Genomic DNA, 24,631 nt, shown 5'->3' on the forward strand with positions numbered 1-24,631 from the left:
TGTTTATTGTTTGTTTGTTTGCCCTGTCTTCATAGTTACATCTACCCATTTCAGTCAGAGAACCTGACACACCAGACTGGAAGACAGGAGGACCTTCTGTATAGGTTCCATCTTTCCAAGTGCAAGTCCCCCAGTTATTAAGTAGAAGTATCTCTATAAAGTACCAGTTTGGCTTTTGTTCCCTGGTGGAGGTAGCTTGGCGGTATCTGGCCATACTGAGAGCTGGGGTGTGAGGTTTTAGCCATCACTGTGGCTCCTGCTTCTTTCTACCTTAGACTCTGAGGAAGATCATTTAGTACTGTAGAAATGAGTACCACATGCCCGTGTTCCTCTGAAGCCAGCCTGGGAAAAAAAATCTTTCTCTTATGGCCACTCAGGTCTTGGGTCTCTTTGAAACTTTGAGACATGAAGGGAGTCTCGGGGTTATTATATGAAGATGGGATGTGACTATTCCAAGACCCAGTCTGAAACCTGGAGAGGCCCTGAGCGAAATGAAGCGGCAGCCAGGGTCTCTCATACAAACAGTTCCCCTAGCCTTCCTGTTCCACTCCACCCTCCAGTATCGATAACCGCGTTGCATCCTTACACGGCTTCTCATTTCTCCAACCTTCCTGACAGGATCCATGAGGCATTTCCTGGTCTAGACCCTGCCATCTGTGGCCCTAGTTCTGCCACTTCCCAGCCTCGTGGCTTCTTAACATTTCTAAACTGCAGCTTCTCTCTCTGGTTAATTTATATCTTCACTCCATGGTGACCCTCATGATTAAGCAGTGTGTTTCTTAAGTAGTTAGCACCTCGCTGAGACACGAGCTTCTATTATTTTACTCCCCACCCCCACCCCACCCCGCACCCTGCACCCCCATCTCCTTTCTATTTCACAATCCTGACTCTGCCCTGGCTTCTCATTTCCCCACCTTTGCACATCCACTAGAACACAAACTCCGCAATGCTGGGAGCTCTGTTTTGTTTGACCCTTTAGCCCCAGCACCTAAGACCGTCCGTGGCACATAACAGTGCTAAATGATGTCTAACTGGATGATGCTGTACTTCTTTCAGTGCCACCCTTCCCCCAACTCCCGCCCCTCCTCTGCTCATGCAGCCCTGATGTGGCAGGCCACCCCGCCCACCTTCCATCCTGAGCTATCCCATGTGCTCCCTTGGCAGCTGTGCACACTCCTCTGTTAATCAACAGATCACCCTAGATCCAATGTACACAATTCACACAGATATTAACGGGGGTGGGGGTGGGGTTGGGGACCAGTCGAGCTTTGTTAGCTAAAGTTGTCTTGGGACATTGGTGGGTCTTCTTTCACCTTTTTATTCCCATATATTGGTTGATTCTATCTTCAGCCCCAAATTTTGGAGTGTATGAACTCCCAAAATCTTTCTCTCTAATACTCTGCCTGCTTTGATTTCCCCAAGGGAGACAGGCAGGTTCTTTTAGATACCTGAAACTTGCATTATAAAAACTTAATAAAACTTATTTCCCAGAACAGGATTTGGTGTGTGAGGTAGCTACAAGTCTCATGATGTCAGGCATCTCAGCACCACCTCCAACTCCTAGCATGCTGATCTCAACATATCACTCTACCTAAGCAAGCGCATGCCTGCTGTGGCTCCCAGGTAGACAGGAGTCTGGTGTTGCTTGGATGTTGGTATCAGTTCGGTGGACAGTTCCATGCATTCAGCCAGGTACGCATCAATTTCATCTGTTTTCTGAGCATATTTTGAGATTCCAGGACCTGAGGGAAGATACAGTCGATGAAAACCTTTGAAAGAAAAAGTGTGGGGCATCTACCCTGACCATATTTTTTAAAAAAGTGTTTGCTAGGAAAATGCGAGGAAACGCTTCCTGCCGTGACGTACATTGGGTTATATTCTTAGCGGGAAGAGCGGTTGCAGTCAGAAGCGCCTAGTGGATGGACGTGGCACCCTTTTGGGTGTGTCTGTGAGGCTGTTTGCAGAGAGGTTTACCTGGGGAGTTAGGATGTGAACTGCAAAGCTCCTGTTGCCATGGTTTCCCCACCATGATGGACATGTCTCCCTTAGAACCAAGGGCCAATATAAGCCCTACTTCCCTTAAGTTTCTCTCTCAAGTATTTCATTAAAGTCGTGAAAAAAGTAGCTAATACATGTATATATAGTATTGTATTTTTAAAATCTTGTAATTTTAAAATTTTGCTGGTAAAACCTGGTGTTCAATGATTTGGCCACAAGGTGGTGCCATTTCACATCTTCTGGCACTAATGCAGCTCTTACAGTGGTTTCTCCGTTGGCCTCTTTTGAATGATCCTTCCACAGAGCTGTAATTAACAACATTAGTTCCTAGAGGGCCTAGGTAAAGATGGCATTTAGTGCAAAAGTACCCAACACGCTGGCTTTTCCTGAAAAGACGGAGTGTGTTATTAACTAGTTATGTCATAGAGTATGCCCTAAAATTTATGGGTTTTCTTCCTTTGTTAGAATAAACAGAAACAGAATCTGCAGACCCTGAGTCTTTTCTGCTCTGGTATCCCTACCTCTCTACTAAGACTGTTATTTCAATTTTAGAGCAAACTAACGGTTGTTATGGAGAGGACTGGAGTCAAGACTCCTAAGTTTCCATCCCACCCTGAGGTGAATTCGAGTGCTTCCTACCAAGAGTTTGCTTTCAAGGTGATTATTCAAATGGGCTTTTAAAAAAGCCTGTTTGTGTAACATAATGAGAAGCCCCAAGCTCTGTTAGTGGCTTGCTTCTGATTCAGGAAATCTAACCTTAGTGCTCTGCTAACCCTGTATGTGTGGGTTCAAGCACATGCATTCATGAGATGATCCTCAGAAGAAAGACATCTGTGGGACCTTTATGAGCACTGCGAGCACTGCCTCGGTAGTAGCAAGGCCTAAGCGCTGGCACACCAGGGTCCAGGGAGAGTGGCTTTCTCTTTCTAACCCTGCCCAGGTCCTTGGCAAATTACAAAAGTCCATGGAAGCTATTCGCCATCAGATTAAAAGTCACTTCTCTCCTGGGATCTAGACGACTTGTTTGAAAAGAAACAGTGTGTTCTTGGCTCAAAAGGCCAGCAGAGACAAAGCTCACAGGGGTGCGTGGCGGAGAGCAAGTCAGGGGAGCTGAGCCGTCAGCCATCCTCCAGGTGTGATGTTAAAAGTGACTTTGGCTGGGACGGCGTATCGGGGAGATTATCAAAAATGCTTCTGTGGGAGCCTGTAGTGTGGCTAGGGGCCTGGACCACCATCTGGACTCTTGCCACTTACAGGGTCCTCCAGGCTTCAGCTTCCTTCCCTGGAAAACAAGATTTAAATGACACCCCCTCCCCGCCCCCACCCCCCTCCCCGCCCTAAAAGTCTGTGATCTACTCTTCTCTGCCTCTGAAGAGAACAAAAGCTTTTGAGATTTTCCTCCAGGTTGCAGTCTGAGCCAAAAATAGAAAATAAGAAGAGAGGTCGAGCATCCCACAGAAGCACCAGGGAACTTGGGAGAAATGTAAAGCCCCAGGCTCCCACCCAGACCTGTTGACTTGGGATCTCTGGCTGTAGGGGGCCCTATGTCTGTGTGCTAAGAGCTCCCACCAACCCCCACCCCAGGTAGTGCTAGGCCATTTCAAGTCTGAGAACCACGGCTGAGATGTGGATCTGTCAGCCAGCTCCATTAGTCCCCAACGTAAGTAACTTTAAACACGTGGCATGAGCTGTCTTATCTCGCAGCCCTTGTTTTTAGGACAGGACTGCTGCTGCTGTCGCTGCTGCTGCTGCTGCTCACCCACCAGATCATGAGAGTGAAAAATGTGTGCTGAGTTCACGATACATTGCTGTAAGCATGATACAAGTATACACAGACATGCCCTATTGACGAGGGCTACTATTGCTCAGTTCATGTGTGTGTGTGTGTGTGTGTGTGTGTGTGTGTGTTTTGCTGAGAACCTAACCTAGAACATCATGAATATTAAGCCTGCACAATACCACTGAGTGACACCTTCAGCTATTTTTAAACTCGCCTATTTTTCAAGGATTGTTCTCAACATTATTGTTACTACTGGCAGTAATAAGGACTGACCACAGGGCCTCACGCATGTGAGGCATATGCTACAACCGCTGAGCTACATCTGTGTCTTGTTTAAAGCGGAGTCTTACTAGGTTGTCCAGGCTGGCCGTGAACTCACTAGGTGGTCCAGGCTGGCCTGAGCATTGATGATCCACCTGCTTACCAGCCTGTGCTACTAGGCCTGGCTCAGTGTCATTTTACAGTGATAATAAAATACCAACGGCAGCTCCTCGTGCCTCTCACATCCCTGTGGCCGGCTCTTCCCGTTCCGTGCCCCCCGTCTTACCTTTCACTTGGCATTCCTCTAACTGCTGCACCACCCCTGTGTCATTCTCCTTCTCGGCCGGCCACTTGTAGATGTACAGGTTGGTGTGAGACGACCCCGCATCCAACACAATCCCATACTGAGGGCAAAGCAAATGTAAAACACTTATCAGCACGACACCACACTTCTCCATATTTAGCTTGCAAAGGAAGTAGACAGAGGTGGGAATTTTCAAACCATAAAGAGAAAGTTCTCTCTCTAAGCTAAGTGGAACATTTGGTGCTGAGAACTAGAGCGACCACCCCCAGTGCCAAGGGTTATCAGTGCATCACTCTAGATAAGGCTGCACCTTAGAAACATCCGAGCCTTACCCAGGGTGGGCCTGAGCCGTGGGGCTATTTAGGAAATGCTCAGTTATTCTAGTGTGAAGCTGGGATCAATCCCACAGGCTGAAGCAGTGGAGACTATGAAAGAAACAGAAAACCATGGCTTCTCACACTTGTCCACACCCTGGTATCAGCTGAGAGCCACAGAGGCTGAGCCCCACCCCCACCCCATCCCACCTCAGACGCTGGTTTAGAGTGGTCCACTCACCAGCAGCATCATGAGATTCTGTAGGATCCTAATGTGCAGACAAGCCTGGCAACCACTGGGCTAGCCCACAGAGGCTGCAGAGATATGATAGATAAATGTATGCAACTGATTTGGGTTCAGTGACTGTGGAATTCTATTTTAAAGAGAGAAAGGCTTGCTTTTTTAATTCAGGAAACTGTAAAGCTGTATTTGGCCTATTTTAAGACAGATGTGCTTGGTGTCTGCAGCTCTTTAAAGGGAGGGGGAGGCTGCAGGAGTTGAGGAAATCGGGGATCCGGGACCGCAGGGAGGCAGCTTAATCAGCAAAGGCCTCTGAGCCCCAGCACACATGTGAGAAGCTGGGCGTGGTGCTGTGCCTGCAATCCCGACAGTGCGAGGCCTCCGGTGGGTCTGAGGCTCACTGGTCAGCTAGCCTGTCCTGATCAGCAAGGCCCAGGCCCCAGGGAGGGCTCCATTTCAAAGAATAAGGTGGATGGTGCCTGTGAAGAAATGTCACCCGAGGTTGCCTTCTGATCTCCACATGCATGTGCACAAATGTGCAGGCATGTCCATATATACATGTATACCTGAAGCACAGAAGATGAGAAGAAAAAGCAGCATAAATATGAACTAGGTGGTTAGAGGAAAAAAGGGCAGGACCAAAGGCACCACATTGGGTATCATGAATGAGTTGATGATGCACCAAGCAGGGATGGATCCTGTGAAGTGTTTTAGACGTGAATTATTTTATTTGAACTCAGAACAATGCCAAGAAGCAGAGGCTATTTTTAATCCTTTTTATATAGATGAGAAACTACCAGAAGGTAGTTAATAAATCTAGTCTGATTTAGCCTCAGAATCAAGACCTTGTCCGTGGAACATGGAACAAGGGCTGAGCACAAAGCCAGGCATCGTGGAGATCCCTTCTAAAGACATCTGTAAGGACGACTCTGGCACAGTGTACAGACGTGAGGACTCGCCCCAGTGAACTTCTGCACAGTGCACACCCACCCGACAGTAGACGGAACAAATACAGAACCCTTGCAGGCCCATCAGGCTTCTTGGTGCTCCTTTAGTCATTTTCCCCAAGAAGCAATCTCTGCTTTGACATTTGTTACCAAAGATGACATTTGTCTGTTTTGAGCTGTAGCAAAGGGAAATCGTATAGCATAGCCACTAGGTGTAATGTCACTGTGTTTTCATTCATTCCAATGTTGACAGACATTTGGACTATTTATAATCGAGACTATTACGGATATAGGTGCTTTGAACATTCATGAGATTTTGCTTTTATGGAATAAAAGTTTTATTTTTTTTCTTTTTCTTTTTTTCTTTTAAAGATATCTCTCCCATGGAGTAGACTGTCAAATGCCTATATTGGTCAATTAATATTCACAAAATTGGGGATAAATCTGATATTGATTAGTGATGCCTTTCATGGGCTCTATCAGGATAACACGATAGCACATGTGGTTTGATTAGTCACGCCTTCCATGGGCTCTATCAGGATAACATGACAGCACATGTGGATTGATTAGTCATGCCTTCCATGGGCTCTATCAGGATAACATGACAACACATGTGCTTTGATTAGTGATGCCTTCCATGGGCTCTATCAGGATAACATGACAGCATATTTGGTTTGATTTTACATAAGTGTAAGCGGTGTCCTGTGAGTACGTATGTTCACATGCATGTGGTCACATGTAAGTAAGTGCACATGGAGGCCTGGGGCTGACACCAGGAGTCTCCCTCAAGTACCTCGTTCACTGAGGCAGGGTTGCCAACACAGTTAGAATGGGTCTGTCTAGTCAGTTTGCTACTGGGGTCTCCTATCTCCACCTTACAGACAGGCTGCTGTGGCCTCCAGCATGTATGTGCTCTGGGAATCAGAACTCTGGTCCTCACACTCACCTAGCAGGTGCTGTATCAGAGCCATCTCTCCAGCCCTTGAACATTCGTTCTTTAATCATATCTAGTGAGAAAGCGAGACAAAGAAAAGCAGAGCAGTGGTGCCCTTGGGCCTGTGCAGTTCAAAATGGGGCCTTCCACTTGAAAAAAAAAAAAAAGGACTATATTTGTAATATGTATTTATATTATATAAGTTCACATTGTCTCATCTATTAATACCTAAGAGCTTACAGGTAGAAAAGACAAGAGTGAGAATTTAAGAGACCTCCCTGGCCACTAGGTATAGCCAAAGGCAGAGCCTCTTGGGTATCTAAAGTCATTCCGTTTCACTAGGAGGCAGCCCTGTACAGACCTCCTGAGGATCCTTGATGCTCCAATAACTCCTCAGTGTTCTCTGTGTCCTTATGCACAGTGCAGGTATTGGAGGGGGATCTCTTTAGTAATTAGTTTCATGTGCTCAAAAAGAAAAGGATATATATATATATATATATATATATATATATATATATATATATATATGCTGAGTACAATCAAGAAGCAAAGAGGGCAGCCTCTCTGAATCATGAGAATCCAGGAACTGCCTTAGGTGATCACAGTGGTTGGGGAGGGATGCTGGTTGGGGTCCAGGGCCTTTAGACCCCAGGGAAACCTCCCAGGGTGTGAGTAAAGGCTCTTGGGTTACACAGTGAAAATTTCCACTGTCCCCTAGCAGAGCCCCTGAGTTCTTCCCACCAGAAAATGTTGCCGCCACAATGGCTCATGATAGAAGCTAGAGAGACTGCAGCAAGCGGCCTTTATCTGGAATCAGGACAGCCCGTTCTTTCTATTTTTGTTAACATGGAAGCCTCCTCTCCAGGAGAGCCAACAGGCTGCCCTTGCTTCTGTCGGCCTGCTTCTCTAGGGCCCTACACAGCGAGGCAGTGGAGAGATGAAAACATTATCACATTTGTTTGGAAGTATTTGAGAAGGTGGCACGGGACATTCCAGCCTGTGCACCGTGCTGGAGGGCTAACCTGTGAACCATGCCTGCTGAGGGCTGCTTTGTGCTGCCTCCTAAATTGTTTCATAGAACAAACAGTTGACATTTTGAGAACAGCTAAAGCTGGATAGTCCATGTGCTTAGTCTACACACTTGAGGGAGTTGCCTCTTGTGGTTTCAGTGTCCCCAAGGACCGAGAAAGTCCCCAGCTTGTGCTCTGCCCACCACCACAGCATTCTGCAGAGCATGTTCCAGGACACAAGGGGCCACAGGACTTCAGCAAATGTACATTGCCAGAAGTTTGAAGAATGCCCCTTCCTCCTCCTTCCTGCACTCACCATCCCATTAGCTGATGATGACTTTAGGGATATCTGACCATGGGAAGAAACAATGTTTTCCTGGAGCACACATGTAAAGCATTTCTAAAAATCTAAAAATATAGCTAAGTATGCCTTTCATATTAAAGAAAAAATAAGATTCCGATGGTAAGGAAGAAATATGTGTAGTATTATTATTATTAATTATTTCAATAGTATTTTCTATTTTAAGAGTACTAGAACCTATTCAATTTCACCTAGAAAATGAAAGGGAAGCCAAACAATGATGGTGCACGTCTTTAATCCCAGCACTTGGGAGGCAGAGGCAGGTGGATTTCTGAGTTCGAGGCCAGCCTGGTCTATAGAGTGAGTTCCAGGACAGCCAGGGCTACACAGAGAAACCCTGTCTCAGAAAGAAGAAAAGAAAAAGAAAAAGAAAGAGAAAATGAAGGGGAAAGACATTTAAAATTCCATCTAGATGTTTTTACTAACACTTTTATCACCAAATCTTCGCTTCCTTCCAATCTTTTTGAGTGTGCATTTTCCACAGAGGAGTGATCTTTCTGTACAAACCACCATGCTCTATGCCACCTACAGTCTCATAATCTAAAGCAGTGAGCCTGGGGCTGGGTTATACACTCCACCCTAACAACACAACCAGACGCTTTGGCTTACTGCTTTCCTCTCCAATATGAACATGTTTGGAACTGAGTCCCATGTGGGTATGCCAGGAGGTGGGGCCTCATGGGAGTGTTCAGGACATGGGGATGCTACTTTCATGAGTAAATTAATGACCCAATGAAGTGGGCTTTGGGAAGGTGCCTGCCCTTTTTCTAACCCTCTAACCTACTGCCCATACGAGGAATGGTGTCCCCCTGCCACAGTGCAGTATCCGGGATGTCAGTTTGGAAACGGAAATTAGGTCCTTGCTAGACTTGAAGTACACTTATAAGAAATTCATGGACCTTGGGCTTCCCAGTCTCCAGAAGAGAAGGTACTGGAGAAAGGAAATATCCCACCTTTACAAATTATGCTTTAGTGGTAGTCTGTTATAGCAGTCCAAAAGGGACAATGATTCTAACTACCGGGGAAACCTCACAGGGCCCCTTTAGAAAAACTGCATCTTTAAACCCCCACCCCTTTAAAGTGCTTGTAGCTTTAACAGTGACTTAAGCAGCCCTGTGGGTCTGGCTCAGGGAGCCTGGGCTTATAAACAAAGCTTATCTTTTACAATGTGTTTCTAATACCCTATAAACAGGCGCCGCCAGCCACGAAGATGCCAGTGGAGACGATAAACACCCAGAAACTATTTATTCTTCTCCTTTTTCCTTTAGTTAGAGTCACTAGGTCCTGAATATAAACTCTTATTTTGTTGTTTTTAATCCTATGATAAAATATGCATAACGCAAGTGTGTGAACCATTTTAAAGTGGACCATCTAGTAGTTTATTTTTGTTTGTTGCTGTTGTTGTTTTGTTTTATTTTTTTGGTTTTTCGAGACAGGGTTCATCTAGTAGTTATAAATTACATCCACACTGCTGTAGAACCGGGATCACCATCCATCTCCACGGGTCACTTTTCAAAATGTTAAACTACAGTAAAGTAAAAATAACAACAGATACTTTTCAAGCTCATTTATGTGTGCAAGCCAAAGCAAATTCTTTTAATTTCTCCATAAAAAGAGAATCAGAGATGCTAATTCCAGAGGATCATTTTAGCCTGCTTTGGAAAAGCAGATTTGGGAAAGGCCACCACCCTTCAGCAGCCGAGAGGAATCCTGTAGTGTTGGCTCAGAAATCACAACATGCTACTGGGAAGGGGCTTCCATGGAGTGTATCTGCTGTAAAGAGATGTTGACGGTGGCCCACTGAACTCAGCTTCTGCTGTGTGACATTCTCTGACAAGCGACTGCTTGTTCTTCTCCATTTAATCCCAACCCACAATCAAGTAGGTGTTATTACTATTTCCACTTGACCTGTAGGGAAACTCAGGTTTGGAAGAAGGAATTTACTTACTTACGCTCACTGTTTCTGTAATTGAAATGAAAGCACCCTGCCTATTTCCACAGTAGGGGCATTCTGAAAGCAAGCCTGCTGTCTGGTATAGGGTCAGTTTGCATGTCAAAATGTGGAATGTCCATGCTAAAAGTCATATCAACAACCAGCATCCACTTATGAGCAGGGAGATAAGGAGTGGTGGACAGAGTAAAAACTCAAAGCATTTCCCCCACCAGGACCCATGGAGACAAAAGCACTCTTCCAAGGACAACATTAGACATCACTACTGCCTGTCCATCACTACTGCCTGTCCATCACTACTGCCTGTCCATCGCTACTGCCTGTCCATCGCTACTGCCTGTCCATCGCTACTGCCTGTCCATCGCTACTGCCTGTCCATCGCTACTGCCTGTCCATCGCTACTGCCTGTCCATCGCTACTGCCTGTCCATCGCTACTGCCTGTCCATCGCTACTGCCTGTCCATCGCTACTGCCTGTCCATCGCTACTGCCTGTCCATCGCTACTGCCTGTCCATCGCTACTGCCTGTCCATCGCTACTGCCTGTCCATCGCTACTGCCTGTCCATCGCTACTGCCTGTCCATCGCTACTGCCTGTCCATCGCTACTGCCTGTCCATCGCTACTGCCTGTCCATCGCTACTGCCTGTCCATCGCTACTGCCTGTCCATCGCTACTGCCTGTCCATCGCTACTGCCTGTCCATCGCTACTGCCTGTCCATCGCTACTGCCTGTCCATCGCTACTGCCTGTCCATCGCTACTGCCTGTCCATCGCTACTGCCTGTCCATCGCTACTGCCTGTCCATCACTACTGCCTGTCCATCACTACTGCCTGTCCATCACTACTGCTTGTCCATCGCTACTGCCTGTCCATCGCTACTGCCTGTCCATCGCTACTGCCTGTCCATCACTACTGCCTGTCCATCACTACTGCCTGTCCATCGCTACTGCCTGTCCATCGCTACTGCCTGTCCATCGCTACTGCCTGTCCATCGCTACTGCCTGTCCATCACTACTGCTTGTCCATCGCTACTGCCTGTCCATCACTACTGCTTGTCCATCGCTACTGCCTGTCCATCACTACTGCCTGTCCATCACTACTGCCTGTCCATCACTACTGCCTGTCCATCACTACTGCCTGTCCATCACTACTGCTTGTCCATCGCTACTGCCTGTCCATCATTACTGCCTGTCCATCACTACTGCCTGTCCATCACTACTGCCTGTCCATCGCTACTGCCTGTCCATCACTACTGCCTGTCCATCACTACTGCCTGTCCATCACTACTGCCTGTCCATCACTACTGCCTGTCCATCACTACTGCTTGTCCATCACTACTGCTTGTCCATCGCTACTGCTTGTCCATCGCTACTGCTTGTCCATCACTACTGCTTGTCCATCACTACTGCCTGTCCATCGCTACTGCCTGTCCATCACTACTGCCTGTCCATCGCTACTGCCTGTCCATCGCTACTGCCTGTCCATCGCTACTGCCTGTCCATCGCTACTGCTTGTCCACTCCACCGAAGCCTTTGTCTTCAGAAGCATGGACTGCTGATCTAAAAGTGACCACCTAGTACTGATACTCGGTCATTCTCCGACCTCCGCGGCATTCCACCTAGTACTGATACTCGGTCATTCTCCGACCTCCGCGGCAAGAGAATGCCTTAGGATAGCTGTTGAAGATAGATTCTTGAGCCTTCGTTCTGAACATTCACACTGAGGGTAAACAGGATGTCTGGAGGGTCCTGGGATGGTCGTCTGCCTCCTACATTGACAAGCCTGTTTCCAAGAAGGGTGCAGTCCTTTCTGTTGAGATCCTGTTTGCTTTGCTGAGTCAGCACACACCTATAGCGTCTGCTCTCAGGTCGGGGTCAGGCTGGCTGCGAGCTAACACTTGCACTGTGATCATCTGCCCCCCCCCCGCCCCCCCCGCAGAAATGCATATACTTTCCCAGTGCTGCTCACTGGTACATCTCCAGACCCTCAGAGTAAATGTTCAACGGTTACCTATTAAATGAATGAGTACATAAAATGTATGCAAAGACAAGCGAATCCCAGTCCCTGTCTTCCATCTGTTTAGAACGGAATATCCAAGTAAGTGCGCGAGCACGATAAAGTGCTCTCCCTGTGGTACACCAGATGCGCTCCAGGCATGGAGCCACCACCTCCTCAGCAAGGCTGAACCCAAACCACGGCAAGCAGAAATAAAGCAATGCTAGCTCATCTTCATAAGACAAAGAGTCCATGGACAAATAGTTGAATGGGGGGCTGTCTTTTCTAAGGTTATTTGAGAAGAGAATACAATCCTCTGCAGGTCTGTGGGCTCTCCATTCATGGAGAATGGCAGAACCAAACATGGCAGATGGCAGAGCAAAATATGCAAATGGAGAGTGAATACATTTTCTAAAATCCCTTCATGTGACACCTGTACAATTTCTTCTTGCCACTGCTCCCTAAACAGTAAGTACAGCACGGCAACTATTTGCATAGACTTTATATTATACTGGGCTTCATGGGAAATCTAGAGATGGTTTAAAACATACAGGAATTATATCTCAGAGCCTGAAATAGGTTATATGGAAATGGTACCCATTGGGTACCATAAAAGGCTTGACTAGCCAGCCACAGATTTGGATATTCAAGGTGGGTGTCCTAGAACCAATCCCCCAAAGATTCTAGAGGCCAACTGTGCTTCCTACCAATAAACTTCTTAACATAGTCTAGTAGGCTGTAGTGAGTCACACACAATAGAAATGGTCCTGTTCTTGTTTCTTATTTTAGATTTTATAATACGTTGTCTTGTACACCATATTCATTCAGCTAAGGTTTGAACCATTTCAGAGATGTCTTCTGAGAGTACACTCGAAAGCAGCAATAGACGCTCTCCAGTGGTGGTCATCTCTCTGTACTGTGCAATGTTTCATTCCCAATATGTGATAGAAATTTTACCGAAATTGGTAACTTTAACAAATGGTCAGCTTTTTGTTGTAAAACTATCTTTGTGCAAAATAAATCAGCAATACTCCTGCATCCACTTCAATGGTAGTAGCTGCTCTTGAGATACTTTTATTTAATGAGTGTCAAAGACCTGGCTCTCTTTTACCAAACAACACAACAAAACAGAAGCCCTGCCAGTAAACTTGCAGACCACTGGACGTGAAGGAGCCAGCCCTGACCACAGCAGACACTGGGGACACAGAGCTCGAGTGTGCCTCCTCAGTGGCCCTTCTCCCCAGTGATGCAATACTAGACATGCAAAAAGGTCACTCAAGAAGGCGATCACTTGCTTCTGGGGCTGGTAAACAAATAGCAAAACCAAGATGTCATGAGGCTTCAGTGCGAGTGAAGTCTTGCCAGAGAGCCAATGCCATTAAACACTAAGAGGCAAGGAGACCACCATCACTGAGCTGGCGCCAGCCAGTTTCTGTCCTGACAAAGTGGCCGCTGTACACAGCACAACTGGAATGAATTTGTGTGACAAACAGAGGCCAACGGAACACCCACGCCTTTTCTACACAGCAAGTGATGCGGGGTGGGTGGCGGCAGTTTCGGAAACAGGGCATGCGTCTGATTTTCCAGGCTCACAGGGCACCATCTTCTCAGCAAGCAGAATATACTTCAAAATGTGTGTTCTAGGACCTCCCAGTCATGTCACCTTCTGTATCTGTCACTGCCCACATGACATATGTACCAGTGTGCCTACCTTATGTGAGGTGGGCCCCGTATAGATATATTTACTGCCTTTTCAGTTTAAGTGTAAAATATATGTTTTTAAATTTTACTTATATTATTTATATATTTATTTTATTTATATAGTTATATATATAGATTTCTGTATCACATTTTTTAAATTAAAAGATAAAACAAAGTAATAGCGGTATTGCAAATGTTTGTGATTTTACTTGCCTTCACGTTTTCTGGCAAAGGTTTGTTCTGGGTCAGTCCCACAGCAATCAGAGCTATCACAGCCAAGATAGAGGTGAAACCAAGGGTGATCAGAATATTTTTGGAGCAAAATCTCTTCACCTTAGAATCTAAAGTCAAAAACAAAACATGAACAAGAAATCAGCAAACAATGATTTTTGTCTGGTTTTATGATGGCTATCCAGAAACACCAGAGATGCTAATGAGAAGCCAATCTGTAGCCACAAGATACTTGAAAGTCATTGGAGATCATTTAAGAATTAAAAAGGTTTGTCTGTATCATGAAGACCAAGGTCAAGTTGGCGGTGTGCAAAGAACAATGGGCAAACCACTTACATGAGCAGAATGAGGAGGAGAATCACATGGGTGTCTTAGCTAGTAGATCAGATGTGTCAATCAAAAGACAAGAAACAACTAACAAAAGACAGATAGACCTGTGCATTTTAAAAATATACACAGAGCATTTAATTTGCTAAAAACATCACACATCAGATCCCACCACAGAATAACATTTTCCGGCTTGATATAACTTTTGTGTCCTAACGCCCTCATATGGAAAACTGACAACCACCTTAACCGACAGTCACCTTAATCCTGAGGAGTTCTGAATACTTTTGGCTGTCAGTCTATTTATTAGCTAATCTATTCTGGTTTTCGTCTTATATGACAAAGAACATTTTAAAAGCTCCACTAGAAGAATTACATAAAGCTACTTCAACTGGACTTAAATAGATCATCCAGAGACCCGGGAATAGGGCCTGGAAGGTTCCATCAGTCCATCCATCTTGATAGCACAGCTTGTACTTCAGTCAACTTCTCAAACGAGCTTCAGACTCTTTTTTAGGCTTCCAGGGCACATAACACTGAATGGTCTGAAAATGAGATAGGTTCTCTATCCTTTTTACACTTCTCTGAGGACAGAGTGAGATCAAGGGAGAGGAGAGAGTGGCCCAAGTGTCCCCACTCTCCCATTTCTTTGTCAGCAGCAGCAGGCTAGGCGCTAACATGGGAAGTCTACCTTATGGTCTTGAGCAGAAACTTGGACTTTTCCCAAAAGTCTGCCACCCATAACATGGCTGCCTGGTCTGCACGGAGCCCCAGAGTTCTCAAGTAGTCTCCATCCATCAAGCCAAACGTACAAAACCCAGGACAAAATGCTAATAATGCATTATCTCTTACTTCCCAAGAAGGAAGGGCAAGTGAAGGCCATAGCACTTCTATGAAGAGACCTGCCTCCCCCAAGCTAAGGGCTGGACCTGCTCAGTTTGTGTGATCTCACGTCCCAGTGAGAAAATGTTTCTATGATGGATGGCTACCTAACGATGGCCCCTTACAACCTGATGTCTGCTTGCACAAGACTAGTGAAAAAGTGGAAACACTCTCTCTTGTCACTGTCCTGCCTGGATGAAATGTCAGACACCTATGGCAGCTGAGAGATGGGGGATCCTGAGTCCTCGGGGTCACTTTGAGATGCCAAATTGACCAACCCGCAGCTCATCTTCCCATAGGATTATCCTTTGACTCGATGCCCGGATATTAGTTACCTGGCGCTTAAACATCCAGGTACAGCTGCTATGGAAGAAGGAATGTCAAAATGCCAGAACTCTCCAGTCTGGGAGTCAGGACAGACATCTCTGTGAGTGGTCCCCCTCCCTCAGTTCCAAAGCCGTGAAACTGAAACTGTGCTACCAAGTATGGACTCTGCATGATTGGTTATAATGTGGATCGGTAACATTTCGTAGCTATGTCATTAGCAATAGAATTTTAAATGCTGTATTTTTCCATTCCTGAGGCTGCTGAAAAAGGACACCCATCTAGTTATTTCTTCTCCACGAATGACAATTTTTGCCGACTCATTTTTCCTTTGGCATCTATGCAGGCATTATTCTCAGCATCTAAACTACTACAATGGAAAAGATTAACACCATCTCTGCTCTTTGGAATTAGCCAGCCATTCACTGAGGAGAGAGAGGAGGGGAGGGGAGAGAAGGGGAGGGGAGGGGAGGGGGAAGCCAAAACAGAGATTACATGAGTAAATGATTTCCATCATGAAAACACTAAGAAGAAACTAAAGCCAAGGACTCTGGTCCATTGATTGCTGCAGCACTGGGCTTGAGGTCGGTAGTATTCGATCACAGGTTAAGAAGACTTCCCTGATGCTTCTAAGAACCGGGTGATGGCGAAACACTAGCTGTGAGGGGGAATGGAACATTCCAGAAGGAAGGCATGGGGACTGCAGAAGCCCCAAGGTGGTAGCTACCATAATGTGACTTTGGTTTTCTTTTTTCCTTCTCCTATGCAAATATTTGCTAATCCCCATCATCCCTGAACAGGTGGCCTGCTTCCCACAGTTGAGCAGCCCTTGTAATAATAGCCATGTTTCTACCACATATTCAAGCCCCTCGCCATATTTTACTTCTTATCAAAGATAAGCTAGAGAACTTAAATATATAAATGTTCTACATGTAACTTTAAAATTCTTTACTACCAAAAGTATGGCTGTTAGGTTTTCATATGATTACCCAGATAGGAGTAAACAGAACTGCGTCTCTCACAGACTTCTCAAAAGCCCTGCTGGCAGGCAGGAAACCAGACACTTCACAGGAAGTGGTGCTAGCTGTGGAGGGCCAGGCTGGCAGAAAGGGGAAGCACAGGCTGCAGGGTGCCCCTCCCTGCTCAGCATGTGGAAGTCTCCAAGAGTGAAAAGGGTTTGGGAACCACTCTCGCCATTGGCTAGATCTTTCAGATCCGGTTTTACTAAAACAGTCAGGTTTATTATGAAAATTGACACCGACTCTCTTCTGCTTAGAAAGCCTCACCCGACTCATGGGTAACAGAGAGGCAGTTTCCATCACTCAACATAAAGTGGTATTTATTTTTATGAGGGTTGGGTTTTTTTTTGTTTTTTGTTTTTTGTTTTTTGTTTTTTGTTTTTTGCTTTTTGTTTTTGAGACATGGTCTCCTGTAGCCCATGCTGGCCTTGAACTTGCTGTGTAGTTGAGGATGCCCTTGAACTTCTGGCCATTCTCTTGTGATGGTCTGAGAGTTAGGTTTATAAGCATGTGACATTTACAGGTTGTATACAGGTTATGGTTCTAGGGACCAGACCCAGGGCCTTATACATGCTAGGCAAGCACTCTACCAACTGAGCTATGTCCCAGCCCATAACATGGTACTTTGTAAAAGTCCAAGGAATGATTTTTTTTAACCAAGATTATCCAAGCACAAAGTGTTGCTGTTGTGGGTTGTCCTGATGCTGTTTGTATTCTGATGTTAATTCTGCTACCTCAAGAGGGGTTGCCAAGAAGCAGTAGGTCACATACTCAGGTGATCTCATGTGAATCTTCTTCCCATTTTAGCTGCTCAGTAAAGGCTAGAGCCTGTGATTGGGCAGTAGAAAGGAAAGGTGAGACTGGAAGCCTTTGAGAGGCAGGACAGGTGGAGAGAGAGAAAGAGGAGGGAAAGAGAGAGGATAGAACAGGAGGAAAAAGCCATTATGAAGCAGAACCACATAGCCAGGAGAAACTGCAAGTAGCAAGAAGTCTTATAGCTAGAGAATCAGTTAGTATAGTGCTACATCTGCCCAGTCTAGACTTATAGATTATAATCATAATAATTGGATGGTGTGGTTTTTATATGGACTTATTGGGGTTGGATATTCCAGCATTTGCTTTTTTTTTTCTTGGAATTGATTATACTGGAAAATTCAAAGCTGCACCTTCTTCACATTTTTTTTTCCTTTCATGTGACAGAGAAACAGGTTTTCTGTTTAATACGAGAGAGCCAAGTCCCAAGTAATAACTTCCACCTTCATTTTACAGAAAGAGCTGAAAGAAGCCAAATTTTAGCAAAATATGGACTAATGTCAAAACAATAGGCTACAGGAAAAAAAATGCAAAAATCTCTACTTCAATTCTTACAGTGATAGCCAGAGAGTTGCCCAGTTAGAACCTTATTTAGTAAAAAAAAAAAAAAAAAAAAAAAAATCATAGTTAATCAAAATGCCACTGTAAAGAGAAATCTTAGGGTCTCTGTTACATGATAACAAATATATAATCTTTCAAATGTTTTTTCCTATTGATAAAAAGCTTTTTCATGTTGACAGATGTGGTGGGGCTCTGGCAAAGGTGACCAAAAGTTTCCTCTGTGGATCCCAAGCAACTACGGGAACTGCTTCCTATGTCCTGGGGGCCACATCTGGGGTAACCCGGGCTTGTCAATGGGAGGAAGCAGCGCCCGTGGGCAAGCACAGACAAGAGACAGACACACGGAGGTGGCCTGTGTTTCCAGCCAGGGACAGCATGCTCACCGAGGTCTTGGTCCCTCCCTCCTGAACCAGAGCCTCCTCACTGTCTCTGTCACTATCCTGGCTGTCTGTCAGAAGACACACACGTAGGCCACAGTCATGCTTGCAGACTTTGTACCAGGTCCCTTGGATACAGCCACTTCCTGACACCTCCATCTGGCATCTGATTCACAAGCCCTTTCCAGAGACCCCCATACTTCCTGACTCCCTCCCTTCCCTGTCAGAATCCACCTTTGCTTTGGGTGACTCTAGGGATCGTCTATAACCCAAGCTCCTCCTGATCAAGAATCTAACTGAACTTTCTGCTGCCCACGATGGCCAAGACCAGAATGACTGATATTCTTGTCGCTCTCAGTGGTATGTACTCCCTGAGGGCTGAAACTATTCTGGCTGTTCATAGATGTGTCCCTTGGTGAATTAATGAGTGAATTTTGGATTCTAAGATCTTTTTTCAATGTAACATTTCCTTCATATGCGAATTGGAGTCTCCTCATTCTTCACCAAGTCTTTTTTCTTGTAGCCTCAATATCAGACTCACGTGGAGGTTAAGCTCCTCTCCAAACCTTTTTTCCATCTTTAATTTTTTTTTTGTTTTTAAATCACATTTGTTTAGTATGTGTGTATGTCTGTATGTGTTTATGTATGTGTGTGTGTCTATGTGTATGTATCTGTTTGTATCTGTGTGTCTCTGTGTGTCTGTGTTTGTATCTGTGTGAGTGCGTGTATGTGTGTGTATATATATGTGTGTTTATGAGTGTACAAGTGCCATGGCACATGTGTGGAGGTCAGAGAACAACTTGCATACGTCACTTCCTTATGTAGGCCCTAGGGATTGAACTCTGGTCTTTGGGTTTGGTTGCAGGTGTCTTTCCCTGCTGACCCAACTCGTTGGGCCCAGCAGGCCTCTGTTCTCATGTGCCACTTTTAGCTACACCATTTTTGTTCAAGTTCAACAGCTGTTGAACTGGAGGCTGTGCCTTGACAGCCTTTCGATTCTGTGTTCAATAATTACTGAACACATTGCACTATGCAGCCAGACTTGCCTGTAGCTTTGAGCTATAGCAGTGAATATAACACATAAATGGTTCACATTCATGAAGCTTATATTCTAGTTTGGAAGAAAAAAAAAGGACCAAACAGTAATATTTGGAAGGTAATTATGTAATTATAAGTGCTATAAAGATACAAAGAGAGATATGGGTCAACCTAGGACGGCCTTTGGATGAGCCTGAGTGAATGAAAGGACCACGAGACAACACGCACACCTCTGAGGCAGGAACACAGGTGGCAACTGAGCTGTGTATGAAATACCTCTGAGGTAGGCCAGTGCCTGGACAGGAGGGCAGTGTGGAAGGAAGAGCGATGAGAGGAGAAAGGGCAGAGGCAGCAGAGGGGTAACGAGCAGCTTTGCTCACTAGATCTTGAAGGTCCATGGGGCCTGAAAGATATGACTGATTCCAGAGTAACTGGTGTGATTTATTCTCAGTAGTTTAGATGTAAACATAGAGTCATCCAGGGTCACTGACGCCCCTGGAGCTTGAGGATATATTGTATGGATATAGTCATGTAGGACACATTTTCCTGCTTTCTGTCTCGGTAAGTGTATAAGCCTATCTCAGTAGATCATAGGTCAACTACACAGCCAAGTGTGGACAGACCAGGATCTATCAGATTCAGCTTGTTTCAAAAAGTCAGGTACATCCAGGAGTAAAAACCATGCTAAGAAAGTCTTAACGTCTTCTGCACCTCACGAAGACCAAATCCTTGGGAGGAGCTGGAGTTAAAGTCACCAGAATTCACCAGCAAGAAACCAACTCCACAGTCTAGAGAGACACTCAGGCTAGTGCTTGCCCATGTGGCTCTTCTGAGCTTCTAGTTCCTCGTGTGCAATATGGGCAGTGATAGGGCACCGGCTTCATGTGGTTGCTAGGTAAAGTGCAGTGAGCTCACAATACAGCCTACACTTAAAAACCCTGAGGTTAGGGCTGGAGAGATGGCTCAGCAGTTAAAAGCACTGGCTATTCTTCCCAAAGGTCCTGAGTTAAATTCCCAGAAATCACATGGCGGCTCACAACTATATGTAATGAGATGCCACCTTCTGGTATGCAGGCCCTTTATGCAGATAGAGCACTCATATACATTAAATAAATAAATAAATAAATAAATAAATAAATAAATAAATAAAACAAAAAAAGAACTCTGAGGTCCAGATATGGGTCTTAACTCTTTACCTTAAACTAATTCACTTAATCCTGTAAGAAGATATATTTTTATTAACTGGTAGATAATAATCCGATACATTTCCTAAGTCTGCCCCAACAAATGACCACAAGCTTGACTTAAAACAACAAAAAGTTCTTACAGTTTTAAGGACAGAGTCTAAAATCGGGGTGTTGTCAGGGTCTTAGTCCCCTCAACGGCCCTGGAGATGCTTCTCTGATTTCTCCACTTCCTCGGGACTCTTGGCACCTTTGGCCTGCAGATGCATCACTCAGATTCCTGTCTAACTCTTCACATTGCCTTTTCTCCTGTGTATTTGCCCACCACACTTCAGGATTTTCTCTAATGGCATCTGATTATTACATCAATCATTGGCCTGTTTGTCTTTATATTCTTTTCTTTTTGAGACAGGGTCTATGTAGCTCTGGCTATCATGGAACACACTACGTAGAACTTAAGGGTGGCCTTGAATCCTTTGTATTTGCTGTGCAACCATGAGGTCCTGAGTTTAGATCTCCAGGAGCACCCACGTGAAAGCTAAGCACAGTGTAGTGGTTCCCATGGATAACTACCATGGGGGATTGGGGTGTGTGGATACAGGAGAATCTCTGAAGTTTGCTGGACAGCAAATTTGCTGAACTGGTGAGCTCTGGGTTCAGTGAGAGATCCTATGTCTAACACCCTCTACAGTATTTGAGACATCATGTCATATAGAGTAGCAAATTCTATCATTCGGGAATGGAAGTAGCTGGCACCAGCAATGATGGGAGAACTGTCTAGACAGCTCTGACAAGAGCTCCAATGGTCTGCCTTTCACTACTGCGGCATCCTCGATCCAGACAATGGGAAGCTTACAGGTCAGTGGCAGAGACTGTGATTAGCAAGACTATCTGGGAACCTGCTTCGTCATACATGTTATAGAAGGCAGAATAGGAATCTGGCCTGAATCTTCTGACTCCACTCCAATGCTTCCAACAGCCTTCCTGCACCAGAAAGCGACAGGCATTACACAGCTTCATCCAGTCTTGGTTCCCAAGTTTCATTCAGTCAACCAATACACACTGGGTTCGAGGATGAAGCAGTTAACTTGGTGGGGTTTCCTGCCTAAGATTTGCTTCATGAAGGCATACAGATTCCTCTGAAAATGAACTTTAGGGGCTTAGCGCTGATCAGCTGGTTAAAGACAGAAGGCAGGAGAATAGGGAAAGAAAGCAAGACGAGGGTGAGCTGGGAGATGGGGGAGGGGGTGGAGAGAGAGAGAGAGAGAGAGAACAGAGAGAACAGAGAGAGAGGACAGAGAGCGAGGACAGAGAGAGAGAGAGGACAGAGAGAGAGGACAGAGAGAGAGAGAGAGGACAGAGAGAGAGAGAGAACAGAGAGAGAGGACAGAGAGAGAGAGAGAGAGAGAGAGAGAGAGAGAGAGAAAGAGAGAGGAGAGAGAGAGAGGAGAGAGGACAGAGAGAACAGAGAGAGAGGACAGAGAGAGAGAGAGAGAGAGAGGACAGAGAGAGAGGACAGAGAGAGAGAGGAGAGAGAGAGAGAGAGAGGACAGAGAGAGAGGACAGAGAGAGAGAGAGGAGAGAGAGAGAGAGAGAATATACAGAAAGGGGCAAGTATGCCAATGAGGACAGCAAAGGAGATACAGAGACACTGAGGAATTAACTGTGTGGGGTGCTTTGCAGGGTTGAAGCCTACTGATCTCTTGGACCCTCAGAGAAGGAACCACCAGTCTATGATTGAGTTCTAATTATCTGATTCTTCTCACTCACCAGTTCTTTAGTTGGAAGAGAAGTGTATTTATCTCAACCTAGTATGGCAGATGCTCTGAGTATCAGCTCTGGCTGGGGAGGCCATCTAGGGACAACCAGACAGTGGGGTGGAGCGTGGGGTGCAGAACAAAGTCTTACTGCAAAGCAGGCTCAGCCGACTCTAATCTGCCCACTCCTACATGGTGTGTTCTTCTCCACTTAGCCACTGTCACTGACTCTGTGCACCTGACTCCAAAACTGCAAACGACTACAAAAACCAGACAAAGTTCTGTGGGGGAAGCAAGGAAGCAAAGGCGTTCCATTTCCTCGCTCTTTTTCTCACTTCCTCCCACCACGCCACCCACTCTCCTTCTGGCTTCCCCTGAATCCATTTGCCCACAGATTGCACTGAACATAAAAGGCCTTTGTGATTAGCATGGAATCCCCATGTTTAAGGGTAGAGTTGGCAGGGAGTAGGGCTGTTTCCAGCAAAGTGATGTCACTGAGTTTGCACACTGGAATTCCCTGTGTCCTGGCCAGAAGGCATAACAATCTCTGCACATTGCTTCTCTACTAAACGAAATCTTCTCCACATCTGAAATCAAACAATTGTGCTCTGGGGACTCAACTCTTTCCCAGAAGCAGCTGCAAATGTCAACAAAGCTGTGGTTATTTGCCAACAGGGGGGAGAGAGAGAGAGAGAGAGAGAGATTGAGAGATTGACTAGGAAAGACTATACTGGTTAGGTAACAGCAGAACTTGCATGAACGTCTATCTTATGTGTGTAAATTCTTTTATCTTATTGCCTCACTTTTTGTAGCCATGAGATGCAAACTCAGAGCCTGCACAAAAATATTAATGTGGAAAAAATACACTGTAAAAAATTTAAAGTGATAAATCAGGGCAAATGTTTTTGACACAATCAAATAGTTTATTTCCTAGTATATTAGTCATTAAACTAATTAAGAAAATCATCAACCCACCTAATAAAAGAAGTTTAAAAAAAAGAACACGAATAGGTAATTTAAAGAAAAGGAAATGCATATTTGCAACATAGAAATGAATTAGAATTATGACTAGGCAGTTATACTCTCAGGCGTTTAGCCCAAAATGTGCAGAGGATGTCCATGCAAAAACCAGTATCTAAATATGTCTAACAGCTTTATTAATAACAAATAAATAAGTAATCCAAATGTCTGCCAGCTGGTGACTGTATACAAATTGTTTTACAATTTTACAATGGCATTATTCTCAGCAATACAAAAGGAGTACACTAGGGGTAGGTGCGATAGCATAGACACATCTCACAAGCACTGTGCAAAGTGAAAGAAGCCAGACTCAAGAGGCCACAAACTGAATGACTTTACTCTGTTATCAAAAAGGCAATATTAGGAGCACGAATCCGTGCACAGGGGTCATAGGCTGATGAGGAGGATCTACAAAGGACTTTTGGAGATGACAGCAGTATTCTTATCCTGACTGTGGGGATGGCTAGATGACCATATACACATTTTTCAAAATCCATACAGCTGCACATCTAAAAGTAAAAGTTCAGTAAAGAAACTACATGGAAAATGATGGAATTTGAGCACAATGGTATAATCCCAACACCTATGGCAGAGGCAGAAAGACCACTCCAAGGCTGAGGTTAACCTGCTCTATATAACAAGTTTCAGGCCAGCTATAGCTAAAGAGTGAGACTTTGTCTCAAAACAAACAAAGAAAATCAGGGGCGGGGTGTGGATTATATAAACAAGGACACTTCTTATACATTAATGGAAGTCAAAATCTGCCAGTTCTGATGCTTGCAATAGATCCTATCTATCAAAGAAGTTTAGTGTAGAAATTTAACCTCTCAAAATACTCTTGAGGACCTGAAAAGGTACAAGGATAGGGTGTTCAGTATAACAGGCTGAAAACAACTATAGGTCTATCATCTGGTTCTGGCCATATAAATTCTATGATAGATAGATAGATAGATAGATAGATAGATAGATAGATAGATAGATAGATAGAGATAGATAGATATCATAAAACCATGCAGACATGAACAGACTGAATTATACCTATGAATCTCAACACAAGCTATCTTCATTATATGGAGGATATCTTCATCATATGGAGGATAAAAGGGAACGGTAAAGGCACTGTTTTTATTTGGTAAAACATGCACGTCTCTGGACAGGTATACAAGGCTAGCCACTGCCAGGAGTAGCTCTTGGGAAATGGTCCTGGAGTTGTAAGTGGGAATGTGCCAGGGTTCCCAAGAACACCCCAGGTTTGACCATTCACTAAAGGGGCTTATAGGATTCAGCATATGGTTATACACG

The 24,631-nt window shown here is 45.0% G+C and overlaps 1 protein-coding gene across 3 annotated transcripts in view; it reads right to left on the bottom strand.

Moving 5' to 3' along the window:
- The window catches only part of Entpd1 (ectonucleoside triphosphate diphosphohydrolase 1), a 126,057-nt gene that overhangs the window by 14,570 nt on the left and 86,856 nt on the right, over positions 1–24,631 (bottom strand). For all 3 annotated transcript variants that reach the window (XM_021151676.3, XM_029472705.2, XM_085833810.1), the window contains exons 2-4: positions 14,010–14,137; positions 4,326–4,443; positions 1,592–1,742 (exon numbers count right to left, since the gene is read on the bottom strand). In XM_021151676.3, the coding sequence (XP_021007335.1) occupies positions 1,592–1,742; positions 4,326–4,443; positions 14,010–14,137 (397 nt within the window). The remainder of the gene's footprint in view (positions 1–1,591; positions 1,743–4,325; positions 4,444–14,009; positions 14,138–24,631) is intronic.

Source organism: Mus caroli, unplaced genomic scaffold, assembly GCF_978045245.1.
Source record: "Mus caroli unplaced genomic scaffold, Mus_caroli_1 scaffold_20, whole genome shotgun sequence".
Taxonomy (NCBI): Eukaryota; Metazoa; Chordata; class Mammalia; order Rodentia; family Muridae; genus Mus; species Mus caroli.